The sequence below is a fragment of the Thunnus albacares genome, chromosome 6 (genome assembly GCF_914725855.1).
Source record: "Thunnus albacares chromosome 6, fThuAlb1.1, whole genome shotgun sequence".
NCBI classification, from domain to species: domain Eukaryota; kingdom Metazoa; phylum Chordata; class Actinopteri; order Scombriformes; family Scombridae; genus Thunnus; species Thunnus albacares.
This window is the reverse complement of record NC_058111.1, coordinates 21,142,231-21,169,922: the sequence shown is the minus strand read 5'-3', so window position 1 is coordinate 21,169,922 and position 27,692 is coordinate 21,142,231. Positions and strand designations below refer to the sequence as shown.

The 27,692-nt window shown below is 38.8% G+C and overlaps 3 protein-coding genes across 7 annotated transcripts; 2 read left to right on the top strand and 1 right to left on the bottom strand.

Annotated features, from left to right (window-relative positions):
* The first annotated feature begins 1,504 nt into the window (after positions 1 to 1,504).
* Positions 1,505 to 5,695, top strand: lamtor1 (late endosomal/lysosomal adaptor, MAPK and MTOR activator 1). The gene is made up of 5 exons (XM_044353289.1): positions 1,505 to 1,775; positions 3,018 to 3,157; positions 3,297 to 3,374; positions 4,142 to 4,265; positions 4,586 to 5,695. Exons 1-5 carry the CDS (start codon positions 1,734 to 1,736, stop codon positions 4,676 to 4,678), a joined length of 477 nt encoding a protein of 158 aa, XP_044209224.1. The 5' UTR covers positions 1,505 to 1,733; the 3' UTR covers positions 4,679 to 5,695.
* A 694-nt stretch (positions 5,696 to 6,389) lies between these two features.
* Positions 6,390 to 9,983, bottom strand: lrrc51 (leucine rich repeat containing 51). 3 transcript variants are annotated; one of them, XM_044353285.1, is made up of 5 exons: positions 9,517 to 9,983; positions 9,142 to 9,219; positions 8,298 to 8,503; positions 7,959 to 8,107; positions 6,390 to 7,292 (listed from the first exon to the last, which is right to left on the bottom strand). In XM_044353285.1, the coding sequence occupies exons 2-5, from the start codon at positions 9,191 to 9,193 to the stop codon at positions 7,157 to 7,159; spliced, it is 543 nt and encodes a 180-aa protein (XP_044209220.1). In that variant the 5' UTR covers positions 9,194 to 9,219; positions 9,517 to 9,983; the 3' UTR covers positions 6,390 to 7,156. The 3 variants fall into 3 exon arrangements, with proteins under 3 accessions (XP_044209220.1, XP_044209221.1, XP_044209223.1); XM_044353286.1 differs by having other exon boundaries at positions 9,437 to 9,523; XM_044353288.1 differs by having other exon boundaries at positions 9,441 to 9,517.
* Positions 9,984 to 10,136: 153 nt separating this feature from the next.
* On the top strand, positions 10,137 to 26,271 carry numa1 (nuclear mitotic apparatus protein 1). Of its 3 annotated transcripts, none has more exons than XM_044353284.1 (25): positions 10,137 to 10,258; positions 10,577 to 10,649; positions 10,762 to 10,847; positions 11,027 to 11,100; positions 11,676 to 11,764; positions 11,997 to 12,071; positions 12,209 to 12,302; positions 12,468 to 12,627; positions 13,434 to 13,573; positions 14,243 to 14,354; positions 14,919 to 15,036; positions 15,294 to 15,434; positions 15,873 to 15,986; positions 16,122 to 19,763; positions 20,021 to 20,230; positions 20,436 to 20,626; positions 21,158 to 21,295; positions 22,047 to 22,128; positions 22,519 to 22,717; positions 22,957 to 23,093; positions 23,385 to 23,678; positions 24,160 to 24,261; positions 24,497 to 24,811; positions 25,764 to 25,809; positions 26,066 to 26,271. In XM_044353284.1, the coding sequence occupies exons 2-24, from the start codon at positions 10,611 to 10,613 to the stop codon at positions 25,803 to 25,805; spliced, it is 6,594 nt and encodes a 2,197-aa protein (XP_044209219.1). In that variant the 5' UTR covers positions 10,137 to 10,258; positions 10,577 to 10,610; the 3' UTR covers positions 25,806 to 25,809; positions 26,066 to 26,271. The 3 variants fall into 3 exon arrangements, with proteins under 3 accessions (XP_044209219.1, XP_044209217.1, XP_044209218.1); XM_044353282.1 differs by having other exon boundaries at positions 10,138 to 10,258; positions 22,047 to 22,152; XM_044353283.1 differs by lacking the exon at positions 25,764 to 25,809 and having other exon boundaries at positions 10,138 to 10,258; positions 22,047 to 22,152.
* Positions 26,272 to 27,692: the final 1,421 nt, after the last annotated feature.

Here is a 27,692-nt window from a genome sequence, read left to right as displayed (position 1 = left end):
ATTTATTTGACTTTAAAGCCAATTGACAAGTCAGAAATTCTGCAGCCATGGTATCAGTACGCTTTGTCTAAACTTTTTGTTTAAATTACAACAAGTGGCATGGCAGAATGTCAAAATTCAAATAGCTTAACTACTAATAACCTTAGTCGGATAGAGTTTGCAAAGTCCATCCACTTATAAAGACCATCAGATGTGGCTGAAAACTCAAAGCTAGTAAATACAGTCTATGAAGTGGACCTTGAGTCAAGGTTATCTTGTCAAACTTCTATTTTCAAGGTAGAAAATGAACTTTGATGCTGAAGGGCCTGTGCAATCCATCAAAGAGCTCAATCAGTTCACTATTTCAGACAGTATTGTGAAATGCTACTTAGCAACTGGAAATAAACTGAAACTATAGTGTGTTGGAACCAGTATGTGTGATACTCTGTCATCATACTCAGCCAGAGGGTGTCAGAGACCCTTTCATCTTTTCCCAGGGAGGTTACACATGTGCACCAACAAGCCTAGTCCTGTTCCCTTCTTTTGCTGCTGCCTATTTGATTTTGCTCAATAGTAGTATGAACTCAGATAGCTTGATTTAATCTTTGCAGTGTTTGTATCTCACTATTAACTACCATCTTTCAGAGAGAAAAAATGAGAGTAAACCACTACATAGACAGGTTACTGGAAGTGGCACTTTACTCAAAGTACAGTGCAGTACTTAAATTATGAAGGTTAAACAAGACAATGCTGTACACATCAAAATACTTGCAGGATGATGCAGCAATAATTTAACACTCCATGGCCAAATTAAAGTAGAACAGACTTGGCAGAAATAGAATATAAACCTTATCCAGCATGGACAAAAACAATTCAAAGGACCACTATGTAAGATTTAGTGGCATCTTGCGGAACGGACTTGGCAGAAATGGAATATAAGAGCAGGTCCTCTTCCAGGGAGGCCGCCGTGTTGCACTGCCATGTTTCTACAGTAGCCCAGGACGGACAAACCAAACACTGGCTCTAGAGAGGGCCTTGCACATTTTTTTGCGAGTTTCACGGCAACTCTAAGTTCTCCTACAAGTCTGGAAAGGGGGGGGGGGGGGGGCAGAAAGGACATTCATTTGGTTGCAATCTGCAACCTCACTGCTAGATGCCACTAAATCTTACACACTGGTCCTTTAACTTGTTGTTGGGTAAACAGTTGCTGTTGGGCACTAAACAGACTGCAATAATGAAAGATATCTACTTGTTTTGACTAATTTGGATGGCTGGAGCTTCATAACAACTTCAAATAAACTTTTAAATACATTTTGGCCCCCATCACTTACATGGTACGGGATCTTCTAATGGTCAGTGTGAGCAGGGGGAACGATTACAGCAAGAAAAACCTATTTTCAATGTTCTCTGAGGCACCTATTGTTTTAAGACAGACATGAAAAATTGTGAACCTATCCTTCGCAGAAAGCTCACGTTTTAAAACTCCCCCCGTCACGTGACGAGGGCTACAGCTGCTTCTTCAATATCGGAAGTGGTGGTTTGTGTTGTTGCACCACCACGGCGGTACTGTCATGTGATAGCTCGTCTGAAGAGCTGCTGTTGACAGTAGCTTCCTACCTTTAGATGAAGCTCAAATAAAAAAAAAACCTAGCTGAAGAGAAGTTGCATGCTTGCTGGAGACGACAAACACGGCTGGTTTCTGTCAGGACACCAGGGAAGCTGGGGTTGTGTAGTTTGGCCCCTCGGACGCTGCCATGGGTTGCTGTTACAGCAGCGAGAACGAGACCACAGAGCAGGTAGTTAGCTAGCTGCTAGCTGGCTAAAACTGTCCCGACGAATACAAGATTTATTTTTATGACGACACACGACATAATTCAGTTTCTAGAGGATGTTAATGTGCATGTAATACATTTAAGGAACTGTGTTGAGGTCAGTAAAGTGGTTGTTGTCTCGACAGTAAAGGTGTATGACGTTAAACAAGCAGCTTTTAGCTTGCTAGTTTAAGCCTCCGGGTGAAGGCCTGGCCCAGGGCAGGCTGAGCAGTTAGCAGCACATAGATGAAACGATTACAGATAACAACTGCTGTACACAAACGAAAAATATTTATAAGAAAACTACACGTATGGCAGTCACTTTCACGAGTAGCAGGGTTCATGATAATTTGTAGGCAAGTTAAGACTGTTTCCTGAAACCAAATTGTTAAAAGTCAAGCTGGACTGATCTGAATTACTGTAAGTATAATAAACAGGCCCATCATTATAAAAAATGATTGATATTCCGGTAACAATATTCCTGACGTGTGTTGTGTCATATGACTTAAGATGCCAAGCTATCTTAAGTTTACGGAAACAGTCTGTTCTTCCTTCATGCAGAACATTTTCCCCTCATATGCAGTTTATACTATTGTTAGCAGAGAAGCTGCAGTGGAAATAAATACTTAATGTCTGTGTTATACCAAAATGATACATATTAGTCTGAACATCTAACTCTTTTCTTACCTGTAGGTCTTATTTAGCAGATGATAATCAGATAAAATCAATCAAGACTGGGGCTCTTTGTGCAGCTGGTTAAAATCTAAGTTTACTTTCTTGCTTTCTGTTTGTCATTTGGGAAAATAGGTGTGCTGGCAACGGGTAAATTTTGTCATGTGTTTATTAAGTGAGGGTGGGAGGTTGAGTGGTTTTCATGCTTCCCTTAATGTTTTACTGTAAGTGGAGGAATTGCTTAACTGAGCTTAAATTTGTGTTTATAAGGGGTGTAACTATATGTGTTACTCTCGCAGTTTTGTGGTATTTATCACTTGTTGAAAAATTCAGTGCTGTGATTGTTGAACTGATGTGTCCTGTTTTTGTCACTACATGTGATTGTACATTTATCTAAATGGGTCATGCAGTACTCTGTTTCATTTCATAGTCTATACTGTTATATTTGTATTATGTTTAATGTCACGCTGAATTTAAAAATGAATAGGTAAAGTTCTTTCTATGCCACTCAAAGCTGCCTCATCATTTACTTATATTTTGATCAATCTGTTGTAGGACCCTGAACGTAAGCCGCTGATCCCTCCGAACCCCGTCAGCAAACCCCCAAATGGGCAGGACTGGATCACTACCACTGTCCCCTCAGCGCGGACAGATGAACAGGCCCTCCTTACATCCATCCTCACCAAGACAGCACAGTAAGACTCCTTTACGCAGCCATAGACGAGCCAAATTCGGCATGTAGTTCCCGATGATGATGATGATGATAATAATAATAGTAAAGATGTAATTCATACAGTGCCTCAGTAAACACACGTTGTCTCTGTTGTTCTGCAGGAACATCATTGATGTCTCAGCAGCTGACTCCGTCATGATGGAGCAGCATGAATACATGGACAAAGCTCGGCAATACAGGTATGTTGGCGAGCACTTGTCTTCTGTCTTCTGTTTTCTGTTTTCTTGTTTGTGTTTCTGTATGGGAAGACTGTGGGTGTCTGTTTAGAGCAGACTTTACTTTCGAAATGAGACGAATCAATTTGTACATGCACTCATGTGAAGATAGTTATCATTCACCAGCTGAATCATAGACAGCCTATAAACTGTAAACATAGCATGACTTGTTACAGCCATGTAATAAAAACATTCTTAGTTTACAAGATGTTGAGTTTTACGCTTTACTGCTGTATGTGCAATGGATTGTGCTTTTAGGCTGTGTTATCTGGTTGTGTCTGACTAATTAAAAGCTTGTGGGAAAGCAAGTTATTTACACAAATGATATGTTCAGATGACTATTTAAAAATGGGCCAACTGTATATGCACAGGTACTGTATATGCTGGTTGTGATGGGTTTTGGCTTAAATATAGGTGGGAAGAACAAAACTGTAAACAATGTACATCAACCCAAAAGCTCTAGAAGGTTGTAGGGGAAGTGATCCAACCAAAAAATTACAACAGTGTGTGCCTTTCCCCTTAACATTCATCTTAAACATCACATTCAATGACACCCAGTGGCAGTCAGATGATTTCCACCAAACACAGCAGCTATGTTCAGGCTAAAACACAGGTACAAGAGATGAGGTGATGAGCCCTAGACAAAGTGTGTTTTAAACTTAAACTGCAATTTATGTAATGACAGGACAACAGCCCAAGTAAGCTTCTGTTTTTTTTTTTTGTTGTTTCAGTACAAAACTTGCTGTGTTGAGCAACAGTCTGCCCCAGAAGAAAGCCCTTGCTCTCCCCTCCCTCACCAGCCAGCCCCACCAAGTGCTTGCGAGTGACCTGGTGCCATACTCAGATGTTCAGCAGGTAACCATACACTAGCACATATTCAAGATATGTTGGCATGTGTTTCCAGTGGTAGCATTATTTCATGTCGTGTACGTGTTGGCTCAGATACTCTGTTGGACAGCGTGCAAAGTGTTAGGTATTTCAGTGTGTGTGGGCGTGACTAAATGTGTGGCTTAAAATAGATCTTACTTTTCTGTTGTTACTGTTTTTATAAACCTTGTAAAAAGACATTCTAGTGGTCAAATACAGCTAACAAGTCTTGTTTTTCTTGGTGAAATTGTGAATTTGAGATATTTTTGTATGCTGCACATGAACTGTATCTTCCTCTTTCTTTTCAGGTGTCCAAGATAGCAGCTTATGCTTACAGTGCAATCTCTCAAATCAAAGTGGATGCTAAAGAAGAACTGGTGGTCCAGTTTGCCATTCCTTGATTCTGCGACTCTGGCCTGCATATTCTTCCTCCCATCCTGCTCTCTCTATGTCACTTCCTGCATCCTCACCCTCCAGCCCACCCTTTATTAAAGCATCTTGGTCCTTGTGCTTCTTAGCTATGCCTCTAACTTGCTACTAAGACAGAGACGATGTAGGATTGCACCTCAAATTACACCCTATGGCTGTCCTTTACTGTACTTAATGATGGGTCACTGACAAATAGTCATCATAGGCAACAGAGGATGGTCTAAATTTACAACAGCAAGACCTCCTCTCTGCCTAATGCCTGGATCACAGCCTTTGTCTGAACCAAATGTGGAAAAATCATCATTCATCCTTCTTGGTGATCTCTCTTACAGTTCTAAATGGTTTTCAGAGCCTTCTCAGTATGTTTATTTTCAAAATTTTTGTGGCTTGTTTTGTGTAACCAGGCAAGCAAGGCTAGCTACACACCCAAAGGCATGGAGGAAAGTACAGTATATTCACTTGAAACAGCTTAAGGATTTTTGGTGCAAGGCTATCAGTGTATATACTTGATACAATCTCCACTAGAAGAAGAGAAATGAGGACTGTGTCATGGAATAATGGAAATGATCACAGTACTATAAGTGCAGAGTAATGACTGAATGCTTTAGCTAGTTACAGTAGAGGGATTAATATTTGCCATATTGCAGAAGGGTTTGCACTTCATATGTCTTGAACTCTGTTCTGTTGTCCTGGGATGACACTGCCCATTTCTCAAACCTTCGCCTTGCACAACAAAACAGCTGTAAAAAAAAAAAAAAAAAAAATTGGAGCCAAAAAGGGGGAATATGTTTTCTTTTGAAGTTAAGATGTCAGAATTTGGCATCAAGCATCTTATAGTAATCTATACAAGAAACATTAGAACTTGAAGACGAACCATTAAACCAACATGGCTTTAGTAAATTTCATTGACATTTCACAGTAATAATGTAAAAACTGCCATTGATTCATATTGGGCTGGTAATATGTAGTCCAGTGAGTGATTGGTTATTCCAGGTGAGGCAAAATCATGAGGCTTCAGTGCTGGTATTCCTCTGGTGGGTGAGGATGCAAACACAAGCAGGGGGTGCCGGGTGGGCCAACTAATATCACTGGAGGCGGGAACAGATGGAGCTTTCTTTGGGCACAAGTGCTCGAGTTTACAGACAGTAACGTGTCCTCTGCAGTTTTCTAGCACTAAAGAAACATTGAGTTGGCAGACTCTTTGATTCAAATCTCAGAACTTCACGTTACAATAGCAGTTGAGGCAGTTGAGGAGGGTGCAGGGACAGATGACGTGTATTCATGCCTTCTTTGTACAGAATTTTCTGATCGAATATAAAAACAGATGATGGATTGTATGAAGTTCCTCTTTTTGTAGAGAGTTAATTGGCCAGGACTGGCTAAGATCTTGTGGTGGTAACAAAATGTTTTTATGAAACAAAAGAACACTTTTAAGGCCTGCGTTTGTTAGCTTTTAAACAAAGCTTTTCGCTGCGGATTGTAATATGATTGAGTTGTTCATATTAATCAGAAACTAACCATTGTAGCAGTGTGGAAGAGCGTTAACAATCCATGTACCACAACAGATAAAATGATCCGAGACTTTTTTGTGATTATTTATTTGTGTTTTTAAATGTATTTTTGCTCTTCGTCGGAGAGCAGAAGACTATATGCGTGGGCAGGGAGCACGGTGAGCCGCTCTTGAATCTCTAAAGGGATGATCTGCAAGGCTGTGATTTTTTTTTTTTTTTTTTTTTTTTCAACCACGCAATTGATTTGAGCTTTTTGCAATGGGTTTTTGGCATTTTTTTTCTGTTTTGTTTGTTTCTCAAATGTGTAATACTACCTGAAATATGTTTGTAATATCTTAGGCTAGTACCAAAAAGTTTTAAGACTTTTTTTTTTTTTTGGCTGTTTTTTTGGTTTAGTTATTCATTAAAGACTTTCAACATAAAAGCACTTGTGTCTTAATAAATAAATAAAAACATCCACATGATCATATCTGAGAAATACATAGTTCAGAGAAAGATAGTTAACAACTGATTTGCAACTTTGTTGTAATAAGATAATATGTAACAATATTCCACAATCCACACCCATGTTTCCAGCAATATCAGGACATTTATACACATTTACAGTATCTCAAAGCCAGCATCTTCAGATCATTCTATGTCAATCAGTAACATTTGCCTCCCCATCATTTCATCATATCAAAATATTATTAAAACCAAATTAGAGGGCCAAAGCATGGAGACTTCTTTCGGGACTACCTAATAAGAGACAGGGTTGATTTTAGCAGATCAAAATTCACAAAATACAACATGAAAACCACCGCTGATTCCCCCCAAAATATACAAACAACCAGTGCATTAAATATTTTAGATATTTTCCAGCAGTGAATGTAAAGCACACAACATACTGGTTCAACCACGACTTCAACACACCACAATGGAGTTTACGTGAGCCAGCAGTCAGCGGAGAGTCTCCTTGCTGCTTCTGCGTCGATTGTTGCCGTGATGCCAAATCTTTGCCATTATTCGCTCCTGGCGCGTCACAGCACTGAAGTCCATCATCTTTAACCCAGGTAAAGCAGAAATCACACGATTCCTAAATGCACAAAAACACATATTCATGTATGCAAATACATTTTGAATGTGTCCACAAAAAGAAATAGAAATTGAACGACAAAGAGGTCTGTAGCTTTGCAAACTCATTCACTTTATCTCTATTTTACTGGTGCAACAACAGTATGCAAATTGACATACTGTTTAATTAAAAAGCAGCATTTATTTATGAGAAATCAGTTAATCGGAATACACTTTTAACCAGCAGATCCTCTTTCTGTGTATGTGTTTGTAACTGGCGTTGCTATGCAGACTAGGATATGTAATATGACCTTCATCTGCATTTGAGCACCTGTTACACTGTTACGCACCTACATGCTTGCCAAGCATATGTGTCTCACAAATGCAGACACACATTCTCAATATAATTGCACTCTCCTAGCATAAGAGTAATCCATTATTCCACACTACTGAAGTATATGACAGTATTAATTGCTGACTTTGTCTGTATTTCATTCTGTTCTGTTCTCAGTAACCTACCAGCAGCTGTGTGTCTTGCTTGCTCTATATAATCACCTTTAGGCCAGAGCTATAAACAGGTGGCCAAGTATCTCATATCCAAATGTATTAAACAATAATGATACATTTAATTTGTACTGCATGATTGTGGTAGGAGAAAATTTGTTGTAAGTTGAGAGAAAGTCTTCACCTGTAAGCCTTGTTGGTCTCTATGACATTTCCATGCAGAGTGATGGTGTGTAGATGTGGAAGAACGCCCAGCTTGTCCACCTCTGACAGAATAAAAATGCTGTTGCCATGAAGATACAACACACGCAGTTCACGCAGCTCACACAAAACCTGGAACACAAACACACACATACGCACACATGTTGCAGGTGTACTGTGACAACAGAAAAATCTTGTTACACTTGGCCCAACCAACAATAAAATAGTTGTGTGTCATTATGTCTCTGCAAGAGTCTGAAGGAAAGAAAGCTAAACAACTGTGCAAGCAAACACACAAACAAGCCGTACAGAGAAAGCTCACTTGTTCTATATTTGTGATATTGTTGAAGGAAAGGTCCAGCCAGGCGAGCTGCAATGGCTCAGCCAGGAAGTGGCTAATGGTCCTCTGGAGGTCATGAAGGTCAGTGATGTTGTTGTTATTGAGACGCAGGGAGCGGCTTAGGTACTTCTTCTGTGAATTTCTCTTTAAAGGCCGCAGACCACTGCTGGGTTCCTCTAAATGTGTGTCTGAAACCACAAATTCAATAGAGTGAATTTTATACACTTGTTTGTTGATTTTGGGGGGTTTTGTGTAATTTTGTATTTATTTCTATGATTTATTTATTAAGTTTCAAATAAATCTAAATGTATCGATCATTTTATCAAATGTGATGCACAAAAGTCATTATATGTCCATTAGAGTAAATGTGGAATGGTTTCGAAAAACGGAAATATAAAAGTACATCTTGGATTGATTTATTATACATTCATTTGGTACAACAAAAGCTTAATATTTAATTAATTTTACAGTGGTTTTGGTGCAGTGTGTGACAACACATGGACAATGCAGTATTAAACATATTCACATAAACATGAACTGATTAATGAAATCTTGACATACAAGGTTGTATGTTGTATTAAAGAATATCACAGTTTACCACAAAACTAAATTATGCACAGAATCATACTGGCATTTGCTGCTTTCTATGGTGCACCTCTCCTATGATTATTTTAAGTATACTACAGTGCATTGAAATGTGCATCCATGGCAGCAAAGGTACAAGACCCTAATAGAGCATATTTGGAGTATATAGTACAGTGTAGAGTACCATAAGGGAAGAGAAACCTTAGAGGAATATGACAGAGATAGAGATTTAGTGTTCTACCTGCCAAGCTGCCGATGTATTTAAAAGATAAATCCACTGGGGCTCCATACATATTCACACCTCAATAGATGTACTCACCTGTAGGAGGACAGAAACTGTTTTCAAAAATAGCATAAGATAGATAGATAGATTTCTATACACACTTTATAGTAATCCTGCCATATTGTAGTATATTATGCTACACATACACAGGCTATAAACTATACATTTCTATGGTACAATCTATGGCCCAATTTTTAGTTAGTGACTTATTTTAATTAACTATTGACACACACCACAATTATCAGACACTTACCCACCAAATAAAGCAACTTATAATAGCAATACGCGACTTAGCCTCGGCTATTTAGAAAACTGTGTTAGCTTAACATTTACCTGTCCAGGAGACAACAAATCATCTCCATGGAAACGAACAGGTACATTATGGGATTTGTAGTTAGGCTGTTTTCTATCTAGATTAATTTACGATAAAACTGCGCTTGTTCGCTGATTTCCAGGAAAAAAATGCACAATTGCTGTGTAAAAATTCGTCGCCGTTAAACTCTGTGATAAACACGTTATTGATCAAAGCTAATCAAAACAAATTGGTGTGTATAGCATGTTTCTATTACTCGCTGGAGTCTCGTTATCCGGCGTACACCGAAAATCCGGGATGGCGGAGTCTACACTCAGCGCTAACATTAAAACGAGCTTGACCCCTCTCCAGCCTGGCTACCAAGACTGTTGGTGGCGCAAAAAACAAACAACAAAACTAATGTATAACAATGTATAACATTGTATAACAATTCTGAGAAAGGAGTGCTTATTTGAACAGCATTTTTACGGATCTTCCCCGCCAACACACAGATCGAGTGCCCCGGTGTATAGAACGAGCGCGACGTTCTGTTGCCTTTCCGGTCTTTCAACCAATCAATTTCGCCTATTTTCAGACGCGTCGAAATGTGAGATCGGATTGGCTGGTTCAATCTTCAGCGACCCTATTTGAATTTCATCCATTTCATCTGACTGTTTATTTCGTAGCACAAGTCCGTGTAGTGAAACGGATGGTGTACGTTTCTTTTAAAGGACGACTAAAAACGTTACAGAGAGAAGTTGTTTTAAGTTATTGGCTTCTAAGGTAAGTCGCTGCTTGAAAGACATTTATTTTACTAACATTAACGCTATTGAGAATGAACTAACCTGCTAAATTAACAGTGGCTGTTAGCCAAGGAATAATGATGCTAACAATTAAGCTGACACTAGCGTTAAGTTAGCAATCTTCATGTAAATGAACAATATCTCCACGAAGTTTAATCACCTAGTTTAGCTACTTAGCTATTTAGCAGTGGATGAAAATGCTGTAACGTTAATGTCAGACAGCCGTTAACCTAAATAACGTGAGCAATATACTGTAAATACATTTTTTAAGACTGAAATTACAGTTTTTCTCCTCCAGGTTGAATTCCCTTTGAGATAAAGGGTCAGCCAAGATGACATTCAATCCGGGTATTAAGGCTCTTCTCAGCTGGGTAATTATATCCAAACTTTAATTTTACTGTTCTGTACTTTTACTTACTAATTCTAGCAATGCCAGTTGGATGCAGTTTAACTTAACCAAACTTTTCATGCAATGTTTTGCAGGTCAACAGCATAAAACTGTCCGACCGAGAAATTCATATCGACGATTTACAAGATGGGACACTTTTACTTAAAGTTGTTCATATGCTGTAAGTAGGATTGCTGTCATGCAATGCCAAGTCTGTGTAAACAAGTCTGTGTAAACAAGAGAAGTTCAGTGAAGTTTGAGCTAAGTTTTTTTTAAACATGGCTTTTCCTGTTAGTCTTTTGATTCCTCAGAATAAACCTCCACTTTGTTCTTGTTTTCATATTCTTTGTGCAATTTCAGGAAAAAGGACCCCAACCCCTCCTTCAGTAATTCCACTGAAGATCGGTTCAAGATTGTTGCTGACTTTGTGGAAAGTGAGTTTTATGTAATGTCTTTCTCAAACATATATTTAAAAAGGTGTGGTACAGTCTCCAGTTTCATCTGAGACAAGAGAATGGCTTATCACACCCGTTTTTGCTTCGGAGGGTGCTGGACCTTTATGCTAAGATAGACATCACCTGTCCCAGACCTATCACTGTACAAATGCATGGAGATTAAGATGAAGGTGATCTGGATCTTTTCATCTGACAAACAAGCATACTGTATTTCTGAAAATGTCTAGGTGTAGTAACTCAGAGTAAGTTAATTCCAAAACCAAAGGCATTGTTTTCTCTGCTGTCTTTTGGTTGTAAATTTTAAATGTTGCACCTTTGACCACGCCTTGCATCACAGTTGGGTGTGGTCAGAAGTGTGCTCTGTTGCACCCACATGCACATCTGATAGTGACGTCAGGATTTATTTACACACTTCAAGTTCACTTCTACATCACGACAGCAAGGTGATAACATCAACCTGAAGGCAATTTTTTCTCTTTTTCTCTTTCACGTACACAGATTTGGAATATTGTGGTCCTTTTGAGAATTAATCTATCTCTGTTTTTGTTCATTAGGAGATTGCAGATTTAATACAGCAAAAGGCACTTCATTATCCTGGGACAACATAAGAGATGGCATCAACCTAACAGTAGAAATTGCAAAGGTATAAGATGACACAACTTTTGTGTCAATTATATAATGGTTTCCTTCCACACATTTCATAAGTAACAAGTAAGATGCAACAGTCTAATGATTTAAAATAATTAATACAGCAAAAGCTATGAACCAGACTCATCAGTCTTTTAAAGGAATAGTGCTTACATGGGACACACACACACACACACACACACTCACAAGTGCATCCCATTCTGACTTTATCCATGTGCTGTCACCAGGTGCTTTTGTTGCTCGTATACCACGACATGATGAATGACAGATGTACACTAAACGCGTTGGAATGCGATGTGGAGGTAAGTTGAGTGTTTGTTTTCTTTTTTGTGACTTTACTATTTAGTGTCTTGTTCACCTGTTTCTTTGAAGATATCATGTTTAATACTAGTCTTCAATTTAATTTGTTGCCAATCACATTCCTGCTCTTGTCTTTTAGCGAGAGATTGCAAACCTGACTGGTAGTTTTGTGATGGAGAGTGAGGGCTGTGTTTATCTGAGCAGTGCGCTTGAGGCCTATCTGGCATTGAAACGTAAGTCACAAATTCATTTCATTTCCATCTGTGTGATATGTGATATTAATGTCTCCTAATGACACATAACTATAAATATTTATATATTCGTTTTTTTCAGTGTATTTTGTATTAACTATGAAGCTGTAAAATTAGTCAAAACACATTTCTCCTCATGAATTTCAGGTTTGCCTGTCGACAGTGAAATATTTGATCGACCGGTAACCACCTCTACCTCCAATGCGTCGTCTAGCTCTGTGTTCTCAGATGACGAGTCCCCCATGTTCCACCGCACACAGAAAATCACATTTGTGGACATGCAAACAGTGGCCTCTTCCTCAGTCAGGTACCATTATGGATTTGAATTTATCTTTAATAATTTTTTATATTTTTCAAACTATATGGTTAACATAATGTTTTATTTTTTATGTTAAAACCTGTACTTTTCCCTGTTTGTACTACCTTTTACAATGTGCTTTGGCGATACTGTACCTCAGTATGGTCATGCCGATAATGCCTCTTTGTATTAAATTGAATTTATCCAACACTGTGCTTATCATGTTCATCAAATGAGAATAAAGCCACTTAACCAGCACAAATAATGAAACTTATTTTAAACTAATATTTGAATCAAAATGATAAGTTTCAAGTTTTCCCGAAATAATGTTGAATGAAAATGCAACATGAAAACTAACATTAAGGGGCAATAAGTGAGAGTTTTGGTTTCCTATGGCATTACAGGATCATCAGTATATCTGTGGGGTGTTGAAGCTCTTTACTAGGCATTTTTTGCCTTAATTAGCTCCATGTCTCAAATGAAAGATTTGCAGCCTGGAGACAATATTAAGTGAAAACAGCTTTGGTTGTATTCCTTAAACCTGTAGTTGGGTTTTACATGAACATGAACATACATTAAATACAGTGAAGTAGGTGAGCAAAGGAGCAAAGTCCTTCTTGCTTGGCTTAATTTACAGTGATGAACATCTTTGTTTTCACTCTATAACAAAATGGCTAACTGTAGGGATGTATACCATTAAAACATTAAGCAATATACATCCTATAGGTGCATATCGTTGATGTTTGCAAATTCATGGGATGTTAACATTTTGGTTACAATTTTTTACCTTGCCTGATTTGCTTTTGCTCCCACAGCAATTCTCCTCTGCAAGATATTATGAACACACCCAAATTTCAGATGAGGAAGATGCAACGACAGATGATCAAGGAGAGAGACTACAGAGATTTGTTGGAGAGGGAGCTGGCTAGCAAGTTAGCACTTGTTACACAGAAAGGTACCACACAAGGCAAACCTTTTTGTACATTAGTTGCCTCTTTTTCTTTTACATCTAATGTTTTTTTACATTTGGGGGGGACGATAACCAGTTATCCAAACAGTGGCCAACTTAATTTTTGATTAATTGAAAGTTCTGTTGTTGCCTTGGGGGAGAAAAAAGGCATCAACATACTTTTTCTGTTTGACTGCCACCTATTTGTGTGTGTGAAGTACAAATCTGTTCTTGCCCAACTGGTTAAAGTTGTGGAATTAAAACTGTTAAAATTCACATATTAAAATGTAACTTCTGGTCAGTTTATAAGACTTAATTTCAGCAGCATGCAGTGTTCAAACAGCATGGTGACACCATGATTTTAATACCTCTCCTGGTGTGGGGGCAGTATTAGATGTAACAAGGTTATATTCATTGGGGTTTATTTTGTTCTCTACAGTAGATTTGTGAAAAAATGTGTAAACATTATGTAAACTGTTAGTCAAAACTTGAGCTTTCATCAGGGGGCCAAATAGTTTTGCTGGATTTGGCCCATGGGCCGCTATTTGCGTACCACTGGTCAGGCTAGGTTTGCTAGATGTGTATTTGTCTGCCTGTTTTTTTTGTTTTTTTTAAGTTCATGTTTCTCTTCTTTTAAAATTAAAGTCTGCTCTGTAATTTTTTTTTTCTTTCCAGAATCCCATATCAATCAGTTGCAGTATCGTCTGGATAAGCTGAAAGGAGAACAAGATGACAGGGAGCAGGTTGCCAGGGAACAAATCAATGAGTTTGAGACCAAGAACACTACGTAAGTACCCAATCACAGAACTAATCTAAGATCTTATCTTCTGAACATGGACAGTTAAGCCTAGTTTGGTAAAAAGTCTAAAATTGAAAGAGAATATTCAAATCAATTACGTGTTGGATGAGTGGGACAACAACCTGATAACACTATTCCAGTGCACGTAAGACATGAGCCAGGCTAAAGAAATGCAGAATAGCTGTTGTCTTAATTATATTGTCCAACACTTGCATGTCAATTTATTTTCCTCAGGGGAATGTTGTTAATGTGAGCTCATGTCCTTTTAAACAGAAAAACTTAGCCTGTAACTTACAAAGTGTGTCTTGATCAGCCTTTAGAAAAAGGTTCTGATCATTCAAAAATGGCAAGTAAAATGATACATTTCATGCACCGTAATGCTCTAATATGGCATTTGTAACACAGCAATATAAACGAAACTAGTTTTACAGGTTTTTATAATTTCAGCTGCACAAGAAAAATTGTTACATTAATCCAACGCCTGTTGAGTTTGATGTAAAACTGATAGAAGAAACTCCTTTGCTAACTTTTTTTCTGCCTTTTTTTTCTTAGGTTACAGATGCGTATTAATGAGATGTTAAAGCAAAATAAAGACTTCAAGAGTAACTCTTCACTCATGGAGCGTAAAGTGGATGAGTTGACAGAGGAGAATGGTGTGCTCTCCTCCCAGGTATGTACACATGTACAAAGGACCTTTTGTTAAATGCGATCATGTTGTGAATTAATTTTTATCTTTTCACGTGAAACGGGAGCAGATTTCAAAAACTTCTGCTAATTTTGAGCCATACTAATGCTGGCTGTGTTCAGTGTGTTTGACAATACTAGTAACCATTTCACAATACACATCACATTACAAGTGTGTCAATGTTGAGATCAAAACTATAACTTCATAGAGATTGTCATGGATTTCTATTAATGTTTTCACAGATGAGAGCAGTGTGTTCAGAGCTGTCCATCTTTAAGGCTGAAGTTGACAGGCTGACAGAAACCCAAGCATCTGATCAGGAGGAGTGGAGAACCAAAACAGGACACCTACAGAATGAACTCAACCAAGCTACCTCTCAAAAGGTAGTGTCTAACCTTACAACCTGAAATTGTGTTGGCCACTTATCTTACACTAACAATATTATGTTATAGTTTAAATTCTGTGTCATTTAATAATCAATCACCGCAAGACAAATCATTTTTCCTCAGTTCTGGAAACAAGTTTTCATGTGTAAGGATGCCCTATCACCCATAACTGCCTGATCTAGACATTAGTTAAATGACACTAGTGACGTAAATGGACAAAGACAACAACATGAATCAGACACTGGAAGAAAAAGTCACCCTAAAATATTCATGAATGTCTTTTTAAATATAAAATTAATAAGAAAAGCATTTCTATGAACTTTTTGTAACAGGTGTTGTAAGATGCCTACATAAGTATGTAAAGGGGGTACACAAGTTGCTACATTTCTGGTTTCACACAGAGTTTTTAATATCCGATTCTCCCTTGTTTCTCAGGAGCTTCTGACTGAACAAATTCAGATCCTCCAGGGAAAGATTTCCTGTTTAGAGGAAGAAATAAGCAGGGCCACTAAGGAAGAAGTAGGAGAGAATATGGGGCCTGTAATGGAGGTAAAGTATAAAAGCTTACAATTGTAGTATCAAACAAAACTCAAATGCTTGTTTGATAATCAACTTTCTTTGTTTCTGTTTCCTTTCATGTTATTTTGTTTTAGATGGTTAATCATAATTTTCTCAAATTTCCAGAGAGAAATGTTGGAGAGTGAAATCAACGATTTGAAGAATGACCTGGAGAGCACAATTGGCTCCCTGAACAAGGCGGAGGTGGAGATTCAGGCCAAAACACAGCAGCTGACAGAGTATCAACAAGAAATTACTCAACAGAAAGAACTCCTGGAGCAACAAAAGTCCCAAACTGAGGAAATTATTCAAGCTAAGGATGAAATTTTTGACAAGTTGCAAAAGGAAATCGCTGAGCAGAGAGAAGTCCTTCAGCAAAAGATCCAGGATCTCAAGTTTCAACTTGAGCAGGTTGAGCTGCAGAAAACCGAGCAGACAGTCAGACTGCAACAGCATGTTGCTGCTTGTGAACAGGAAATTGAAAAACTAAAGGAAATTAAGAAAGAGAAGGAAGACCTCCTTAACCAGACTGAAGAACGGGTGAAAGATCTTGAGACAAAGTTATCTGCTGTCAGTGCTCTTCTCGCTGATAGAGATCAACAAATTGACAGTCTCAGAGAAGAAGTTGATGTTCTTACAGATGAAAACAAAAAAACCAAAGATGAAATTCAAGCCAAAGAGGAAATGCTTGCCCAATTAGTTCTGGAGAAATCAAATCAGCAAGAGATTCTTCAGAATAAAATCCAGACCTTAACTGTCCAAGTGGAAGATATTAGCTCATCTCTCAAACAAGCTGAACAGGAAATTCAGCTTAAGCATGACCTTCTGGCTAAAACCCAAGAGGAGAATATCGAACAAAGGGAGGTACTCCAACAACAGATTATAACCTGTGAGGAGGAGGCTCGGAAGCTAAATGTAGAGATACAGGAAAAAAATGAGCAGCTTGTTATCCTGACTAATGACAGCTCCAAGCAGTCTGAATTACTGCAGGAAGAGATCAGAGGTCTAAAAGGCCAAGTAGAAAGTCTGCATGACTCTCTCAGAAAGACTGAGGAACATGTTCAGTCTCAACAGGTGATGCTTACAAAGCAGGAGCAGGAAAGCGTTCATCAAAAAGACCTCCTGCAGCAACAACTGTCTGCTTCTGAAGAGAGGGTAATTGGCATGAAGGAGGAGATCCAGACTAAAGAGGAACAGATTACTTTGTTGAAAAATCAGTATTCAGAGCAGTCAGAACAACTGCATCAAGAGATCCAAGGTTTAGAGAAGCAGGTGGAGAGTCTCAGTTCCTCACTGAAGATGGCTGAGGAGAATTTGCAGTCCAAGGAAAATCTGTTTGCCAACGAGCAACTACAGAGTACTAAGCATATTGAGGTGCTCCAGATGGACATGGTAGCATCTCAAGATGAGGTGAAGAGACTAAACTCAGAGATCCATGCTAAGGAGGAGCAGTTAAGTCTGCTGAAGAAAGAGAGCTCTACACATTCTGAATTGCTACAGCAGGAGATCGAATGTCTGAATAAACAAATCAAAAGTATGAGCGATTCTCTACAAATGGTCAAGGATCAGGTTCAAGCCAAAGAAGATCTGATGGCCAAGCAGGAGGAGGAGAGCACTTTGCAGATTGAGGCTCTTAGAAAGGATAGTATGGCCCTTGAGGAGGAGGTTAAGCTGCTGAGGGAGGAGATCCAAACTAAAGAGGGACAGGTGAACTTGTTAAAGAACGAGAGCTGCAATCAAACAGAAGTGCTACAGAATGAGATCCAAAGTCTCAGGGACCAGGTCCAAAGTTTGAGTGAATCCCTGAAGACTGCAACAGAGCAAGTTCAGGCTAAAGAAGACTTCTTGGCAAAGAAAGAATTGGAGATTTCTCAGGAAAGAAATAACTCTGAAGAGGAGATAAAGGGGCTTAGGGGGCAGATCGAGACTAAAGAGGAACAGCTCGTCACACTGAAAAAAGAGGGCTCTGTGCATTCTGACATGCAACAGCGAGAGATCCAATCTCTCAAAAACCAACTAGATGATATGTGTGTCTCTCTCACAAAAGCTGAGGAGCAGGTTGAGACTCAGCAAGCTTTGCTTACCAAACAGGAGGAGGAGAGCACTTTGCAGATTGAAGCTCTTAGAAAGGACAGTGCGGCCCTTGACGAGGAGGTTAAGCTTCTGAGGGAGGAGATCCAAACTAAAGAGGGACAGGTGAACTTGTTAAAGAATGAGAGCTGCAAGCAATCAGAAGTTCTACAGAATGAGATCCAAAGTCTCAGGGACCAGGTCCAAAGTTTGAGTGAATCCCTGAAGACTGCAACAGAGCAGGTTCAGGCTAAAGAAGACTTCTTGGCAAAGAAAGAATTGGAGATTTCTCAGGAAAAAAATACATTCCAAAACTTGAAAGCAACCTCTGAAGAGGAGATAAAGGGGCTTAGGGAGCAGATCCAGGCTAAAGAGGAACAGCTTGTCACACTGAAAAAAGAGGGCTCTGTACATTCTGACTTGCAACAGCAAGAGATCCAATGTCTCAAAAACCAACTAGATGATATGCGTGTCTCTCTCACAAAAGCCGAGGAGCAGGTTCAGACTCAGCGAGCTATGCTTACCAAGCAGGAGCAGGATGGTGCTCAGCAGAAAGAGCTTCTACAACAACAGCTGGCAGCTTCTGAGGCAGAGGTGAGGAAGATGAAAGAGGAGATCCAAGTTAAAGAGGAACAGATGATACTGCTGAGAACTGACAGCTCAGAGCAATCTGATTTACTACATCAAGAGCTCCAAAGTTTAAAGAAACAGGTTGAGACTCTTGATTCCTCACTGAGGAAGGCTGAGGAGGATGTTCAGTCCAAGGAAGATCTGTTGGCTCAGCAACAGCAAGTAAATACTCAACAGAAAGAGTCAATCCAGAGCCTACAGGAGCAAGTACAACAAAACAAGATTCTGCAGGAACAGATTCACTTGTGTGAAGAAGATATTCAAAAGCTAAAAGAATCTCATAGTGAGAAAGAGAGCCTCCTCCTCAAGGCTGAAGAGAAGCTTGAAGTTCTCCAGACAGAGTTGTCTGCTGTCAACATCCTCATAGCTGAAAAAGATCAAAACCTCAACACTCTCAGAGAGGAGGTTGCTGCAAAAGCTAACTTGGTCCAAAAAGCAAAAGAGGAGGCTCAAACCAATGAGAAAATGCTGTCAAAGACACAAGAGGAGAACTCTAAACAGAGAGATGTTCTTCAACAGGAGATCCAGGATCTGAAAGGGCAAGTGGAAACCATTTCTCTAAAACTTGTGACTAAAGAGCAGCTGTTACTTGAAACTCAGCAGGGGTCTGCTCAGCAGATAGATATCCTCCAACAGCAGCTCTTTTCAGTAAATGCAGACCTGAACCAACACAAAGAGACACAAGCCACAGCCCTCAGACAGAAAGAAGCTGAACAGGAGATTCAGGCTACCACTCTCAGGGAAAATGAGCATCTTGTCCGGGAAAAAGAAGTACTCATGGCCAGGATACTCCAGGCAGAAATGGATCAGCAAGCTCTGGAGAAAAAAGTTGAAGCCATGGTCTTTGAGAAGGAGAGGCTTGTTAAAAACAAGGAGATCTTAGAGAGGGAGAACATAGCCTCCTGCAAGCTGGAAGCTGTGCTACAGCAGGAGCTTGAATTATTGAAAATGGAGAAAGAGAGACTCTTAAAAGAGAAAGAAAAAGCTGAAGAAAGCGAGATGCTAAAGAAAGACCTGCAGGAACAGCTCTTAGCTAAATCTGAGGCTGCACAACACTACAAGGCACAGGTTAGTGTGACTCAAAACAGTCCACACAAAACACAACTCAACTCAGTTTCACTATTTGTATCTCTGACTACTTATCTAAAGCAATAATTTTTGACTGAAAACACATTTGATTATTTACTTTCTGTTTATTACTTAATTGACCTGTAACATCAGCTGGTCTTCTTCCTGCAATAGTTTCATGCTTGTTTGGTGTCAGATAGTTTGTTGGGATTTACAGATTAACAATAACATATGTGGTTATTATCATAATGTCACAGATGGAGAAGGCAGTGAGTCATTACAATGAGAAGAAGAAGCTTCTCCAGCATAGCCAAGAGGAGGTGGATGGACTCAAGCATTCTTTGGATGAGAGAGAGCGTGAAGTGAAGGCTATTACAGTGGAAAACAAATGTCTTCAACTGGATCTGGAAGAGGCCAAAAGCAAGGAGAAGACACTTTTGAAAACTGTGGCCAGTTTGGAGGCACAGGTTGGTTTTGTATTATGAAGTATTAAGAGATCGTTGTACAATGAGCATGACCACACATCCTCACAAAGATTAGACTTAAACAGCGTCTGTTCTGTTTTCAGTTACTGTAAAACTAGAATTAAGCTTTATGAGTTAAATGACTTTGAGAGCACAGTCATGCAGCATTCCAACCTGATCTCCTAACACTGTATCCGTTTATCTTTAGCTGGCCTATGCTGACCATAACCTGCGGGCACACAATAAGATTCCCGGAAATGAAGGACATGCGTCAGAGTCGCAGTACTTTGAGGTTCCCAAAGCACGCTTGAGTGTTCACACTAGAGTTCAGGTGAGGAGAACCTTGAGCTCTGACAGCCTGGACCAGAGCTCTCTGGAAGACTCTCTGAACAACACAAGGTAATGCTCCTCTCACATAAGAAGCATGAACTCTTTTAGGGTTGCAGTTATCTTGGTGTAATAAAGCAGAGAAAAACAGAATATTTTTTATGTTCTTTGGCAGCCATTTTGATAAAAAAAAAAAAATGTTTTTTTGATTTGTATTTTCAATGAAAACTAAGGTGAAAACGAGTTAACCTAATCATGCCCAAAATAATAGGATCTAGTAGTTTCAGTTATTAATGTTACAGCGTGATATGTGAGCAGAGCCTCAGTGCGTTATAACTATTTTGGGACAGTTTCAGTCACATTTTGCAGGTCTGCCACTCTGTGCTTTAAAACTGTTCAAAGTTCTTTTTATATAGTTTTTTGATAATATCCCTGAAAGTTGCCTTTTTACCCTGCCTTTTTTTGTGCACTAACAAAAAAAACAAGGAAGAAATACAACTTAAGAAAAGCAAAAATGTCATAAAATCTTTAATTATAGATAGATGTTAATCGATAGTGGGAACCTGTTTGTAAAATCACAGAATACTTTTCTCACCTTTGCAGGAAACTTTCAGCGCCTGATGAATCAAGCACACCGCTTGTTCGCAGTTCAGAGCGCCTGGCAGCCAAGCGCCGGGGTCTACATGCTGAGTCTCTGGAAACTTTGTACTTCACACCTATTAACACCAGACAGGTTAACAGGTATGTCACACAGATGTGGCAAACTTGGGAGTTTTACAGAATAGCCATCTGTCAGAGGTTTCTGTAGTTACTGAGTAAGTGAGCATGGTGGGTGTTGTGATGTATTTTTAGCATGTAGTATGCTAAATAGATGTGTGTCTCTTGAATTACCCTTTACTCAGCCTTTTTTGACCTACATTACATTGTGGATATATGCTCAAACATATGTTTAGAAAATTCAGTGGGGTTGTTTTCAGCTGCTCTTCATGTTTTATTCCTGTGATATTTTATTATTTTTGAGGTGAGATGTAAAAATCAGACCAGTCAAGTGGTTTATACTGTATATGGAAATCCCCTGGCATCTAGAGACCAGTTGAAATTGTGTAACTGGCTTGAACAGACACCTATTATCAGTCCTGTGTAACAAACTTGAAACTTAATTTGTTCCTGCAAGCGTTTATTATGCTAATGTTTTATTGTATTGTGTAAAAACACTTATGGAACTAATTTATGATATAATCTACAAATGATTAAATACATTTCATTACATCTCCTTTAAAGCTACAGCTTCTGTAGAGCTCATTATTTGCTGGTATTTTAAGAAATCCAGTGGTTTATATCTTTTTGAATATTGAAAGAATTGTCTTGGCAATTTCCCCCTCCCCTCACACATAATTTCCTGATGTCAGTGTTACCAGAGTTAGTTTTTTTTTTTCCTGCATACTCTGCCATTCAGATTCCTGTTTTGTTTTTTTTTTCTTCTCCTTTTTAGGACCAGTGCAGAGCACAAAATGGAACTGGATTCAGCATGTAAAAATACATCTTCATCTGTCAAACGACGTAGGACCACGCAGGTTATAAACATCACCATGACTAAGGTGGAGGAAACTCACCTGCATGCTTCTGAACTTTTGCATGTTCACAGTTACACACAGTTACACTGCATGAACACAGGCGGAAACACACACCAGGTTGAAGATGGTTATACATTCAAATAATCACTTTAGCAATGTCTCTCAGATATAGTCAAAAGGATATTTGTTAGGTATTTCTTGTCCTGGTTATTACCATTACACTTAAACAATTGCTTTCAAGATCTATAGAGCTTGATGTACTTCTGCTCTTAATACTCTCTGGCAAATGAAGAAAACTGATTCAAGTAGCTGAATCCAGGTCTTAACATGTTCAAAACAGTCACACAACCAATGTTTTCTTCTAACTTTAAATTCAACTCTCATCTGTAGAAAACTCCAGGACGCAATGAAGGTGATGAGACTTTCTACAGCGTGGCCTCATCTCGCTCCCAGCCGAACCTCTCCAGTACCCACGCTGCACGACCCGTGTCTATGGAGCTTTTTGACACACCTGCCAAAGTGGCTGGAGCTGGCAGCGACCAGCTCATCGGTCTGCCAGGTTATCGACGGAGCACGATACATTCACAGAGTAAGTAGAAACCTGGCTTACTCACAGGAGATTGTACTGAAGTATACAAAATGAAGGTCAGGGTGAAGAAAATATTAAACATTTCATAATGTCAAACGCTGGGATCCACAGGGGAAAATAAATGGACCCTTTTCAAATGCATATGGGAAGCATCGAATTTATCTGATAGGTACCATGGACAAGTGCTACTATGACAGTTATACATAGTTGCCTATATTTATACATCTGTACATCTTCAGCTGCTAGTACATTCTGTGTGGGGGCAGAGAACGAGCCAGACGGTGCACCTGATGACTGGATGAGGATTGCTGAGCTCCAGGCAAGGAACAAGGCCTGCCTTCCTCATCTAAAGAGCAGCTACCCTGTGGAGTCTGAGGTTAGTTGACAGGAACACTTAAGTGCAACACAACAGGCATACAGTCATATATGCATATTAATAGTGAGCCCAATTTGTAGACAAAATAGTGATGAATAAAATATTGTGCACAGGCAGTTGCTGTGGCACCAAACCAGAAATGTATTCAAACATTGATTTACACATTAATCATTACTGTAAATCTGGTGATACTAGTGAAAATCACATCTGCAACAAGCTTTAAAAGATGTTTTTTCTTGTTGCATTAACTTGAACTTCCCGCCACTCATGCCTCTCTGTCTCTTCCTCTAGTACTGCCGCACTGGTGCGTTCATTTACACAGACGAAGAGCTCCGTACCGGTGATCCGTCTGAAACAATCCGGCGGGCGTCTGCATTGCCCGGTCAGCTGCAAGACTCTCTCGCCTCTCATCGCCACTCCCTCATGGTGGGGCAGATGGGTCCCGCAGCCAGTACTCGTTCTCACCGTCTGTCCTTGATGCCAGGCCAGCTGCCGTCCAGAACTGTCAGCTCCTCTCAGTTGAGAAGCCCCAAAGCCACAAAGCGCTCTGCATCTACGTTATCTCTACATCAAACTTCGCCTGAGGTTGGTTTGCAGACGTTATTGGTCAATATTGGCTTTTCACAGTTACATCTGTATCAGTGTATATGTTCGGAACAATATTCTGTATATTTGACCCCTGTTTTTACTTGTAAATGTAATATGTTTTGTTAGATGTATTTTTCTTGTGATTTCCTGTGAGGTTTAGTCTTCAAAATGTACCATTTTCCTTTACTTATCATTACAAGTCAATTGTACAACTATAAACTATCCTGTCACACTTAATATCTTTGTCACTTGTCTTGAAGTTAGAGGGATCCTTGTCAAACATATTTTTACAAGAGTGTAAAAAGAGCTTTTTGAGTATCACTAAACTCTTAATGGTGGTTAGGCTTTTGTATTGATTGCTTATTTCATTGGTTACTCAAACTTAAATGTCACAAAAATGACCATGAGTCATAAATGTTACTTCCTGAAACCCTCTCTCCCATTTGTCTTTTTCCTAACTTTTTTCTCTATCTGACAGAAAAAGTATAAGGCCAGCTGCTTCCCCCGTCCCCTCACTCCCAAAAATAAGAACGTGAACAGTGGATCTTCCAGCTCTCAACTTCGTCCTGCCCCCAGCCCAGTGAGTGTTTATATATACATGCACATTTGGAATTTACTGGTTGGTTGACAGTGACCACACATTTTTTCATTGGTCATTAATTTTTTATTATTTTTAGAATAGATGTTTCATATTTCATCAGCTATTGTCTTGCTTCCTAAACTTTCTTCTTATTTATTGAATGTTGTCATGGAGTATAATCGTACTTATTAAGTCTTGCATGCTTCTCTGACAGTTTCTCTTGTATTATTCTCAGGCTGACCGCAGGCAGTCTATGATGTTCACTATTGACAACACCCCTAAAAACAACAACTACCTAAAGAAAAGTCTAAACAAACTGCGCAGTTCCACCCGGAAATCCCCGGGCACAAATTCAAAGAAGACACCCGCTCAGACTGCGCGCAAGTGTCAGGAAAATCTGCCCGCAGGAAAGTCCCGCGCTGGAGTGGAACGAGAAGGCAGAGCTGGCAGCTTTAAGTCACCCCAGGTTTCAATGAAAGGACAGAAGAAGTCTCCTCAAGCCACCAGCAGGACTTCAAAGCCTCAAGGACTCACAGCTAGTGCTCGCAAGGTGAAAACACAAACATACAAATTCATTCAGGGTTTTACGGGGCACACTTAAATGAATCAGTTTTAAGGTAACCTGTTATGTAGTGCTTTTAAGTGTTGGTGGAGACTGTACAGTAACTTTACATCATAACAGCGCTGTACAGCTGCATTACTGTAATAGTCACAAACTCCACAGGGTACTTCTTTAATAGTGATACACACTCAATTACAAATGAAATAGATGAATGTCACTGATGCATGCTACTTGCCAAAGGTTGATTTCACAATCTAGTGCTGATAAACTGGTATCTCAGTGGATATGCCTTCACTTTATTACCATTAATTCAACACAATAGACTATTTGACTTGTCAAATAGGTTAAATGGCTGCTTTTGATTTGGTTGAAAAACAGTCACTAGTTACACCTGCGCTGTTCCTGCTATGACAAGGAAAAATTGAAAGATTGAATCCAATCTTTGTGAAACATATAATCAACTTTTGTTGAAACTTTACTACTTTTTGATCATTCTTGTTAGTGATGTTGGTTTTATTGCTGCATTGCAGTATTTTTCCTGTTTTTAATATTTTTCCCTCTCCGTTCACACATATGAAGGTGACAGAGCCTTTGAAATGCCTCAATATAATGAAGTCCAATACAACACCACTAACTACTGCCTCAAAATTGATTATAGACTTAAATCATCACCTTTCTGACACAGTTAAAAAAACTAAAACATAAAAGATTTATTACAGGGATATTGTATTGTAGTGGATAGTACAAGTCTACCTAATAAACTAGCTTTGTGTATGCTGGTACAAATTACTGGAGATGATTTTATGTTTTTGTGTCAATCATTAGTGAGCTAATCTTTGCACATCATGCAGCAAAACTGCATAATGGTGAAAGAAGTTGCTTGGAATATGTGTTCAGTCATTATATCTCAGTAACTGCTGAATTTGAACACTGTTTTCAGAAGTGTGTGTCTATAAAGGAAGAAAATCTTGCTGAAGTCTGAAAAGGTCAATATTGATCAAGACAAGTGATTTTTAATTTATTTGATTGTGGGTTTGGGTCTTCACACTTATTAACAGCTGGTAGTTGGTTCTCCCTTAATTCAATAATAACTCACGGTGTGTTTGTTCCTATTAATATAATGGGTGTCCACACTTCTGTCTTGTTAAACACTGACTACTATTTATCTAAATGTCATATTCACCTTGCATTGACATGTTTCTCTGAGCTTAAGTTTAATCATCAATATGTTTTATCCCACAGATGATGGGCAGGATGAAGGTGTGAGGACTCGTTCCGAAATTGGAGTTCTGATCGTCTACAGTTCAACTTGATCATACTTTTATTACTTTTTTTTTTTTTTTCAAAACAGTTAATTTTTACTGTTGTCCTTCAGGACAATCTTAATCTTCCTTTTTTTATTTTCTCTGTATTATATTTACATGTTTGTCAATAAAAAGACTTAAATGTCACGTTGTGGAAAAGTCTGTTAGTCATCAAAGTTAAATCTGTGACTCTGGGTGCCCCACTGGTTGGTCCAGGTAATCGTGGAACAGAGCATGTCCTCATATTTATATAAGGACAGGTTTAGATTTTCAGACATATCTGGAACATATCAGTAAGTAATGTAGATGAATTTTGACAGCACGTCCTCCCATCAAGCTATGTACCCAACAAGCTCTACTGAAGATTTATGGTTACTTATTGCTGAGGATGGGGTGAGAACCACGCTGGCCTGTTGGGGGCAGTGTCCCTTTGCTCCTCTGACACCTGAGTTTCAGCACTGATTCATTGTGTTTGAATGTGTTCAAGCATGACGATGATAAAGGTAGACAGAAGATGCTGTGACAGTGTGGTATGAAGATCCCAAGAGCTACTAAGAAATAACCATCCAAAAATAATTAGTCTAAAGGCTGCAATGCAGAATTGTGTTGATCCTCATGTTATAGTGGAGACATTAAAGTCCATTTTTTTCTCCCCAAGAACATGTAAGTCCAAATTCGTAACTCATACTATTACTAATTAACTCATGCCATTATTTTTATAGTTCATATTCATGTAAACCTGGTATATAAATGACTCTAAGCACATGAAAACAGGTCGCTGGAGTTCCTGACTCAAACTGAGAGACCACAAACTATTGTTGACGTGACTTCCTGGTGAAGTTCTGCTGTTATGATTAAACTGTTAAACGACCTGAATATTTAATTTTTGAAAAAAAAAGAAAAACGATTTAAGTATTGTTAATTTCATTGCTATATCCAATAAATGAAAACTTCTGCTGTTTTCTCTCACTGATTTATTCTATAGATGAATGAAAACTACAGTAATTAGATATCTGGTGTGTGCATTAAGAAATGACAGTTTTGCAGAAAACATTTACCTCTTAATATATCACAACATTGTACAGGTTAGCTGATTTAGAGTCTGTAGTGTTTTTTTAAATGCTACACATTAAATCACGACATGTTGATAAGGAACAGGCCAGTAGAAGTGTTAAAACTTGAATATCACAGTTGACAATTTATGTTCAAAACGTCAAAATTTTACAGTGTGGCTGATTTTGAATGCTTATATTGACATTTATATACAGATTAAATGATTATGTGGAGATAAAAGTTCAGGGCAATTTTGATAAACTGTATTATTTGTGCAGTTTTGCTGTTTTGTGTCAACATTATGCGACGATGACGCTTTTATCTGAAGGTTATGCGCTGGTGTTACAGTGTATTTGGTAACCCATCAGATTCTGTGACCTGCAGTGTTGGAAGAAGTACTCAGATCCTTTACGTAAGTAAAAATATCAATACCACAATGTAAAAATACTTAATTACAAGTAAAAATCCTACATTTAAAATCATACTTAAGTAAAAATTTATAATGTATTACT